We start from the raw sequence: 11,127 nt of genomic DNA on the forward strand, positions 1-11,127 counted from the left end.
CGAATATATAGCAAGGCATATAAATCTAGGGTTTGCACGCCGCTGCTCCGCCTCTTGACTCAAATTATAAACCCCCCCTGCCTACATTTGAGGCTTCATCGCTGCCCCTCTTTCAAACTCAATTCAAGCCATGGCGGACAAGAATGTTACCATCCGAACCCGAAAGTTCATGACCAACAGGCTTCTCTCCCGCAAACAATTCGTACATCTCTCTCTCTCTATCCCTCTCCCTCCCCCTCACTCTCTCCCCCCCCCCTCTCTCTCTCTCTCTCTCCCTCTCTCGCTCACTATAGATATGTTTGGGTATCACTTTGTTTGTTAATTTAGTTCTCTCTGTTTTTTTAATTGTAATGGGGAGATTAAACTTAGGTATAATTGCATAGTTCAGTTTTGAATTTGGTGATATTGTTGATTAGTTGGTGTTTTGATTAATTTGTTTTATTTAGAATGGTTATGTGATAATTGCTGTAAATTTTTTGCTCTAAATAAGTAGTGTTGTTTTGAGTGTGAGTTACCTGTTCTAGTAGATCAAAATGAACTATTACGGAGGAATAGACAACATATAAAATCTTTGGTGTTGTGTTTATTGAACCAAGTATCTGTTTTTTTAGCAATCAGGATGTGGTGTTGATTAATTTTGATTGTTTGCTGTTTTCTGGCACAGATCATTGATGTTCTTCATCCCGGAAAAGCTAATGTCTCAAAGGTATTTTATTGATTTGACCTTGCTGTAAACTAGTATCGTGCACTGGTTTGTTTTAGTATTGAAGTGTTTGCTCATTTGTGTTTTTGAAAGGCTGAGTTGAAGCAGAAGTTGGCTGACTTGTATTCCGTCAAGGACACACAAGCTATCTCTGTTTTCAAGTTCCGTACTCACTTTGGTGGTGGAAAGTCAACCGGATTTGGGTTGATTTACGACTCCGTTGAGAGTGCTAAGAAATATGAACCCAAGTACAGACTGATTAGGGTAAGTTTTCGACCATATGCAAAATGCAATGTGTAATTATTTAAATTTATTTTGTTGTGTTCCATTGAGATGCTCCTGGAAAAGGTACATGTTAAAATGTACAATGTTTGTTTTGCGTAATTTGTTCTGTACCCCTGTTATGCAATGTGTAGATTTGGTCTTGTTAATCTGTCAGTCATTGACGAAACATGTTAGTTATTTTCTTGAATTAAGTGTACTGATGATATTATCTGTATGAAAGGTATTTTTACTTTATCCAATGTATTAATGGTTGTTAACCTTTAAGTCTTAATGTAAAAGCAAATTAAGCAGTCTGTGTGAGTTAACAAATATCATTATCTGATGTTTACTTATTTCAGCAATTTTCTGTTCTTTATTGCTCAAACAACATTAACAATCTAGTCCAGCTTGTCTCAATTTAAATAGCCTGTCTTGTTTTTCTTTTGGTTAGTGGATGAACTGTTAAATGTCCTTATCTTTCTTTGTCTCAAGTTAAATCAGCAATAATAGTTACATGTGTGCTAAGCTGAGGCAGCCAAATGTCTGATAATTTATTTGTCTAAAGTTTGTATGTTCAAGCCTCCTTCCACCACTTACCAATTTTAGCTATTTTAATTTTATGAACTTTACTCCGTCAGCATGTAATATGAAGTGTGATGCACAAAGTTAATGTTAGCTTCTTCTGTTGCCAGAATGGACTTGATACCAAGATTGAGAAATCAAGGAAGCAACTTAAGGAGAGGAAGAACCGTGCCAAGAAAATCCGTGGTGTGAAGAAGGTAAGCTACCTATATCAACACCCCGACCCCTCTCCCTTCCCTTTTTCTATTGCCTAATTACATCAAGTTCCCTCTTAAAATTAACATTGGGTGCTTGCCCAACTTTGTTGCAGACCAAGGCCGGAGATGCTGCCAAGGGCGGAAAGAAGAAATGAGCATTAGGATTTTTCTTTACAATATTTATTGTACTAGAAACTATTTCATTTCATCAAATGTGATATTGTGGTGATACCTGTGACATTATTGGAAGAGTACCTTTTTGTTTTTACCCATCAGCGAAGATTGCATTGTTTTACCAAGATTATTAGTATTAGTTCAGTAAAGAAGCCAGCATTGGTTTGATTTTGAAATTAATTTGTTAGCAAGGTTCACAGTCTTTAAATGCCTATTTTACCATTCTATATAGCCTGAAGGATGTGATAATGTGCAAGTATTATGGGTTTATGACATATAGTTTTACCATTCTTATCTTCATATATGTTACTTTTCCATGTGATCTTATCTATCAGAATTTTGGATACTCCTTTGTTATGCTCCTGATGTTGGTATGCATGCTGAATAAAAACCCTAGATGGATTGTGTAATTCTTGCACAATGAATTACAGGTTAACTGTAACACCCCACTTTTTCAGGCTATTATTTAACAATGAATTACCGAAATCAAACATGAACGATATTAACCAAAAACTGAGAAATAAAAATAATAATATCAATGTCTAAAAGTAGTTCGGAAGTCTCCAAATGACACTAATAAGAGTTTAAATTCATCTAAACCAAGTCCTGAAATTTGCTAAAAATCTAACAAACTAATTTGGGTAGCACTCATCTCAAGTCCCGCTAACCCCTGATTACCTGCGGAAAGAAAATAAACTGAGTGAGCCAGACGCCCAGTACGAATATAATTTTAAAAGAAAATAATATTTTAAACAACTGAATGATTGTGTCTACCAGCACAGAGTTCAAAAATAAAAACAATACAAAACCAATAATGTAATTTAGAAACAGTATACAATATTTAGCGAATTAGTAGGATAATATTTAAAACAATTGAGCTAACAATGAAACTGAAAGTAAGGCTGAGTGACGGATGAGGTGGGGACAATATGGGTCTCTTATACGAATATGTACTTGCACAAAGCAGAGTACAAAACAAAGAATCCTTCTCCGGTAATCCACGAGAAGAAAACACAAGGAATGCACAAAGCATTTCTACAATACAGAGAATCCTTCTCCGGTAATCCACGAGAAGAAAACACACAATAGCGATCATGATCTATACACAATCTCATACTCCAGAGACGTGCTCGTATACTCACAGCACTGATACGAGTAAGTGCCGAGTTCACCAGACACTCCAAACTCCATGAACTCGTCTGTGATTTAACCACACAGATAGGTTTAAGAGCCCAACAGAAAGGTTACAAAAATTGCCAAACTCATTGAACTGAACATAACAAAACAATGTCGCAGATAAATGCGAAACAAAACGAAACAAATATAAATGAATTGATAATAATAATTTCCCACAACCGAGAGTACGAACAGAATAGGACAATGGGTACCAAAAGTACACGTAAAGTATAATTAACCCGATCAAAACATATAACGAGTAATTAAAATATAAATGAGAAGAAAAGAATAAAGAAATTCGTACCTCGAAAATAGCGAACTCTAGCACTAACACAAATCCGAAACAGTCCGCCAAATTAATGCCCTTGATCTAGATATAAAACATTATAATATTTTAATTTTAATTACCGAAAAAATGACACATCACAGTACTCACTTTAAAAGAATTTAATAGTCTGTCACGTCCATTCCTTTGTATAATAATAGGATAGCACTCTCATATTTATGCATAAAGTAAAATCACGACGACAATTATGTCATGCATGCAAATTACCTAAACTCCAAAGTTACACTCCAGAGTTACGTAAATAAAATATAAAAATATATTCTCAATATGAATATGTACAAAAATAATGTTGCAGCACAGCTAACACTTAAATATCTTAGTAAGTTCTAATTAATTAATATATATTATTATACAACTAATATATAAAAATTGATTTAAATATATATATGTTTGACAGTAATAACAATCCCAGATTATTAACATGATTACATCTCATATTTAAAATAATAACCAGACTACAAAATCAACGAACATAACGAAAGGACAAAACCTAAATCATATCACAATACCAAAATAGTCACACGAAAATTAAATATTAAATCTTAACCTATTTAAATCTTGGTTAATGGACAAGTTTAACATGCTTCTACTCATATTAATGAGTAGCTTACCGGTGTGTCAAAACTTATATCGGAGTGCAGCAACACAAAAGATCTAGCAATAATAAAATAATAATAAGACTTTATCGTTTCTGTCATGTACATGAATGGTCATGGCATAATACCTTGCTCACTGCTTCAACCCGCAGTCACACTCTGTCATTCCTCTGTTTCCTCTGTACAGGCGGCTCTAAATCTTTTCTTAGGGTTTTAACGCGTGTTTTAAAGAGAAAGGCTCATGATTATATACAGGCCTTTAAATAACCTACAACTAATAGGACTCTAATAATTAATATTAAACTTATTATAATCTAATCACTAATTCTACTTAAAATCAAATCATCCTAATTAACAAATATTATTATTATTAACTGAAATTGCTAATTCTCTTTCTAATCAAATTACTAAGCTACTATTATTAATTCTATTCTAAAACAGATTCTAATATTATTATATTATTATAAATTAACAATCTCTATTATATAATAACTATATTAAATTATAGGGATATTATATTTTAATCATAAAAAACAAAAAATTTCATCACATAATATTTTATTTCCTATTTCCTATAATTCTAAACTCTAATAAAATATTAACAAGGGATATTACATTAACCATTTAGTAACTAAAATAAACTGCAGGTTATCTAAAGTTTGCTAATGTGCTCAAGTTCAACTACTGTTCAAATATAGTACTCCCTCTGTCCCTCTCATTTCTTTACAGTTACTATTTTGGGATGTCCCTCTCATTTCTTTACATTACCATAAATAGTAAGTTTTTCCCATCATTACACCCACTATCTTCCCCCACTATCTCATATTTAACAATAAAAACTACTATTACACCCACTACTTTCCTCCACTATCTCAAATCTATTATTAAATATTGATGGGTCCCACCACTTTACCCACTTTTCATCTAACTTTACTCATTTTTCATACATTGTCTTGGTCTCCGTGTCCCCCTCCAATGTAAACAATTGAGGGGGACGGAGGGAGCAGACTAGCAGTTTATTCTTTGATTGTCAATCTTGATTAGAAGATGCTTGAGCTATTAGATACACTTTTGGGTTCAGCTGTCAACTAAAAACAAATTCTGGAATTTTTTTTTGTCACGAGATTCCGGTTCTCTTGTGTCATTGCAATTTAGTTTAGGAGCTTATGAAAAGCAACCAAAAGAGAAGGCAAAAGAAGTCAGTATTCTCATGTGACACAAGTATTACCATCCCATAACTAAAATATTTACTTTTATAGTTTTATGATCATTCAAGTTCATGGTGCTCTGAGAGTAAAGAAAAACTAGAAAGGTGTAACATCTCTCCGCAAGCTCCCATTCGTTCATAAACCTAAAGGTTTGCAAAGATATTGCCGACTAATTAACCTATAGGTTGAAGAGATGTTGACAAGCAACTAGTAACCATTGGTTATAATGAGAAACTTTTATAATTTTAACAAGAACAGCATGTAAAAAGCTCAAGGATCTCCAGAAATATAACTCAACATACAATTCCTCTAGGCATGATAAACAACCTGATCTTCTTAATTCGAGATTTGCCTTGAAAGAAAGATTATATAGGTCAACTACGAAGAGGGAGAAAACCCTCCATTAGAGCATTCCTATTCGTAAACAAGAAACAGATCGCTATGTATGATATATCCACCGCCTGCATACTTATTGTATCATCAAGCAAATGTAAGTTTATTTTTATGAACACCTATGTTGTGTATGAACATCTGTGCAAGGAAACCAGCAGGTAAATTTCAATTTACTGCATTTTTAGCACAATTATTGCTGATCACTTTATCTTGTACTAGTAGCATCAACATTGAAATGTTTAGTCATTCAGCACTTGCAAACTTGCAAAGTTTTGATACACAACTATTGCAAAACTATTTATAATCTACCAAGCATCAATAAAATAAGGATTGCTGGCCATTAAAAAGGATGACAATCCATGGAGCGGAAAAGATAATTATTCAGGTCGCTGGATATGGCAATGTAATTCAAATAAATTTATTTCAATCTATTCACAAGATCATGGCAAAGGAAGTTCTTTCAATACAAATTTAAATAATTACAGCACTTATATTATAATGAAATAATTTTAATAAAAGAAAGGATCATCTACAGAAAAATTCTATGCCACAAAGGCACAGATCAAAACTATTCTGTTTCCCATATATACAACAGAAAAAGTTAAACAATTAGAATTATTCTACACATATATTCATCATTGACCCCTTCCCTGAAATCTAAGTGTCCACAAAGACAAATACTAGATTGTATTCTGTTTCTGTCCCCATGCTTCTTCTAGTCTTTTCGCTGCAAACTATTGGAATCTTCCTACTACTTGGTTGCCACATCTCCAAATTCACCATACGATATGGTCTATTACTATCATCTGTGAGTACTAATCAACAAGCTCAATAAAGAGAATAAACAAGGGCTGTACCATCTCTAGGTTGTTTACCCATGTAATACAAGCAAAAACTTGCAACTTTTTTTTATCAAGGATTGCTGATGTGAACCATAGCAACATATATCCCCAAATATCACTTAATCATCAATATACGCATACCGATTTACAAACAACACAATCATATCAATATTTGCAAATCACGAATTCTATTCAACAAAATGTATATAGCAGCATCGCATATAAAAAGTAACAAGCAAATCGATTCTAAATCACACATTACCATTTAATCATACATAACTACATTTCCATTCCACCAAGTCAACTTGTTAAAAAAATTTAACATGTTATTAGCTAACTAGAAGTTAACAAAATTTGTAATTACAGAGATTAAGATGGAACACATTGTAACTTACAAAAACCAAAAAAGACGAAATCTTTAAATCAAACACCCACAGGCCACCACATCTTATAATCATCATTCTCAAAAGAACCCGACCCGACTGAGTCAAACTTGACAGGTCCTCTACAAATAGGGCAATTCAACACCTTGATCAACCAAGAATCGACACATTTCGAATGAAACACATGATTACAACCCACAAGCCTCCTACAATTCTCCCCCTTCTTAAACCACTCCAAGCAAACGGCGCATTCCTTAACCGGGTCGGATCTCGGGTCGGACCTGAACCCGGGGAGATTCTCCTCGATTTCAGATGGGGTTATAGAGCTCGACGCTGCGGTGGTACGGCGGCGGTGGAAAAGGTGGAGAGACGAGCCGGCGAGAAGGAGGAAGAGGAGAGAGAGAGCGGCGAGACCCAAGAAGAGGAAGAGAGAGAGGACGAAGAGGAAGATGATGGGCTTGATTAGGAGCGAGTGGAGGATGGGGTTCGGTTTTTGGTTCTCACCGGCGGCATGGTGACGGTGATCGGAGGTGGAAGCCGGTGGCGTTGGCATGTGCGTATTTTTTCTTGGGAGAGAGATCGAGAGAGATTTTTTTACCTTTGAGGGAGAGAGATGGGTGATTATTAGATTTTTTATTGGGGAGGGAGGGTGCTTGTCACGTGCTTTGGGTTGATTTTTGGCGATCTTTTTATGGCTTTAATTTTAACAATTTGTTAGATGTGGTTCTATAAAAAGGACCCAAATAATAATATTATATAAAACTAGTTGAGAAACCGCGCGTTGCGGCGGCCTATATAAAAATTATATTAATAATTCAATATTAATATTTGTAGAATAAAATAATTTTGTTGTTGTCTATTAAAAGTATATTAATATATTAATGTTTCAAAATTAATATTTGTAGGATTCAATAAATTTTTATTATAAAAATCTTGATTTAATACCAATACTAATATATAAAATTGCCAATTTGGACTATAATTCATGATTAAAAAAAATAAAATAAATTTATACACGTAATTAATAATTTATAGCATGACGAATCTTAATTTTATCTGTTTTTTTTAAAAGTGATCACGTTCTTCCATTGTCACCTTCCACCAATTTTTTTGGATCGATTGTGCACAAACACATCTAACTTAAATATGTGAGATAACGGTCTATAACTACCACCCTTGCTTGTAACAACCTTTATTTTTTAATACTGTATAAACAAACTTTACTTAAAAGTTTTTTGAACGGTGCAAATAGATAATGCATGAATAATTTTTTCCTCTATACAAAGTAAATCATATAAAAATTAACAACAACAAACATGTCTGATGAACAAAACAAATATTATAAAAGAATAACCAACAAACATACATCACTAATAGTTAATTTATTGATATCAACCATCAATATCATGTCAAGACTATATTTTTTCCCGTGTTTGGATTTGTCGACTCCAATATAGCGGTCTATAACTATCTTTACTTGCAACAACCTTTATTTTTTTAGTACTATATAAACAGCATTCACTTATCGTTGCAGAAGAACGACACCTCCGAGTTAGAAATCGAGCAAAAGAACTATCAGCAGAGAGAGGTAGGCCGGTTGTAGTATTGAGAGAGAGGAGGTTGTGTTTAGATGATTCAAAACCCTACGATCGATAAGGGTATTTATAGGTGCAGAGAGATTTGTGTGCTACTCTTTCCCATAATTAAATAATCTGAAATAAAATCAGATTAAAACTTTCAAGCTACTATATTCCATAAATAATTTGTATTTCCCATAATTAAATATTCTGAAACAAAATCAGATTATAACTTGTATTTTCCAAAATTAAATAATCTGAAACAAAATCAGATTAAAACTTTCAACAAACTATATTCCATAAATAATTTGAAACAAAATCAAATTCTAAAACTTGCTTCTAATATACTCGAAATTAAAAAAGGTAGTTCTAATTTTTGATATTTTTCATCCAAAAATTTCAGAAAATTAGAAAAATAGAACAGAGCGATGTGCCCATAATTAAATAATCTGAAATAAAATTAGATTAAAACTTTCAAGCTACTATATTCCACAAAAAATTTGTATTTCCCATAATTAAATATTCTGAAACAAAATCAGATTATAACTTGTATTTTCCAAAATTAAATAATCTGAAACAAAATCAGATTAAAACTTTCAACAAACTATATTCCATAAATAATTTGAAACAAAATCAGATTCTAAAACTTGCTTCTAATATACTCGAAATTAAAAAAGGTAGTTCTAATTTTTGATATTTTTCATCCAAAAATTTCAGAAAATTAGAAAAATAGAACAGAGCGATGTGAGAGCCTCCACTTACTCGCCCCTCGCTTCTCCTTTATATAAGTATATTGATTAGATGAAGTTATTATTATCTTCTAAATTTATTTCTTATTTTAAAAACAATCGTTTGGTATTGAATTCAATAAAAGTATAGAAAATAGTTCAAAAAAACGTATAGTTATTATTTTTAAGCGAATAAACACAAAATAATATTGAAAACCACCTTCATAATTTGAGATCTAAATAAAAAACAGTTTGGATCAGATTATGGGGTCCTTTGGGCAAGCTTAAAAAAAGTGACTTCTTGCTTAAATTAGAGAAGTGGAGGAAGTAAGAAGTAAATAAGTGAATAAAATGTTTGGAAAAGAAGCAGAAGCAGTGAGAGAGAAGCTAGGATTCTCAGCTTCTTAAAAATGCTTCTGCTTCTTTACACAAACGGGTCAAGAAAAGCAGAAGCCAGAAGCAGTTTCTGCTTCTGGTAAACAAACAGGACCAATATATATCTAAAATGATTATGGTTCTTTTTAATAATAGTCTTCGCATTCTTAGAACAAAAATTAAAAAAATACTAGATTTAAGAGTTAGCACCCGTTTCACATATCTTACAAATAATTTTAATATAAAATGTAAAATTAATAGCTATTTTACTGAATTTTCCCACGTCTCTTACACGTTAAAATATTAATTTAAAGTTCTGTTTTGATTTTTTCAAACATAGATTAATTTAAAGGTCAATCTGGAAAAACACAAGTATTAGAAAAGTTTGAAAAGGTCCAGTTCTTCTGGATTGCACTCCTAGCAGTCCAACTCATTAAAGTCTTTTCAGACCACCTGAGTTTAACCTGTTCATCGGCCTCTATCTTCAGCAATCAGCCCAGCCCAATATGCACATTTCACATGATTTAAAATAGAACTGCTTCTGAGCCCAGCCTACTTCGGTATTTACGGATTGTAAATAGTTCTGTGATCCACTCTCCTTATTGGGCTTTGAAGCCTTATCATGTCCCAGTAGCATGGATATTTTTTCAGAAGGAAAAAATTTAAAATAATTATCAAATTATATTTTAAAAGAGCATTAGAATTTGTACAGTTGAGGGAAACGGAGGGAGTTTAATTATTAAAATATTGAATTTTATATTACGGATCACGATTTTAATATAGAATATTTTTTATTTTTCTGGTAAAGTAATATTAAATATTTTAGAATCAGGATTAGGGTCAAATTTGAAATTTTCGATTAGGGTGCTGAAGCCAAGTCCATTACACTTTTCGTCTTTCTTCTCTCCGGGTCCCAAAAATTATATTGCCGTTGCTGATTAATTTATTGAATTACGAAGTTGCGTGTGGTGATCGGTGAACAGTGTGACCTGTGGATCAAATAAAACAAAATAAATACAACATAAACTGCACGGCTACTGCATCTTGCATCATACAAAGACAAAAAAAGGTAAAGTCAATGTTGATGCTCACTCGTCTCACTTGAATTATTTAATTTTAAAATTTTATAAATTATTTTTGGAAAATTCTTTTAAAAAATATTATTATTTAAATTTTCATTTAGAGTCAAAAGAATTTAAAAATAAATTATAAAACCGTATTCATAATAACGTAAGATTTGAATACCCGATTTTCGATTGTAAATGAACCGAATTGAGTTAAATTTTTACTTATAGGGTAACGAGTCCAACTTGACTGTCAAGCTTATTGGACATTTTTTTTTGTTCGGATTTGGGTTCATTAAGAATCGAGTCGAGTTGTTTGCAAGCAATTCGAGTTCGAGTCAAATAGTTTGCGAAAATTTATTATTTTCTTTAAATTTTAGTTAAAATATAAAATGTCTTTAAAATATATTGAAGAATGAAGAATGCAGATGTTGGGATGTACTCATAGTAATGATGTTGCAAAATAATAATAAAAAAGACATATATATTTGATTTGAAATTTAATAATGAACTAGTAAA

The 11,127-nt window shown here is 32.3% G+C and overlaps 1 protein-coding gene across 1 annotated transcript; it reads left to right on the forward strand.

Annotated features, from left to right (window-relative positions):
• Nucleotides 1-17: 17 nt before the first annotated feature.
• LOC108224934 (small ribosomal subunit protein eS24z) lies at nt 18-2,021 on the forward strand. Its single transcript, XM_017399700.2, has 5 exons — nt 18-202; nt 665-706; nt 797-967; nt 1,660-1,746; nt 1,860-2,021. Exons 1-5 carry the CDS (start codon nt 131-133, stop codon nt 1,899-1,901), a joined length of 414 nt encoding a protein of 137 aa, XP_017255189.1. The 5' UTR covers nt 18-130; the 3' UTR covers nt 1,902-2,021.
• The last annotated feature ends 9,106 nt before the right edge of the window (nt 2,022-11,127 follow it).

This window comes from Daucus carota, chromosome 6 (genome assembly GCF_001625215.2).
Source record: "Daucus carota subsp. sativus chromosome 6, DH1 v3.0, whole genome shotgun sequence".
Classification (NCBI taxonomy): domain Eukaryota; kingdom Viridiplantae; phylum Streptophyta; class Magnoliopsida; order Apiales; family Apiaceae; genus Daucus; species Daucus carota.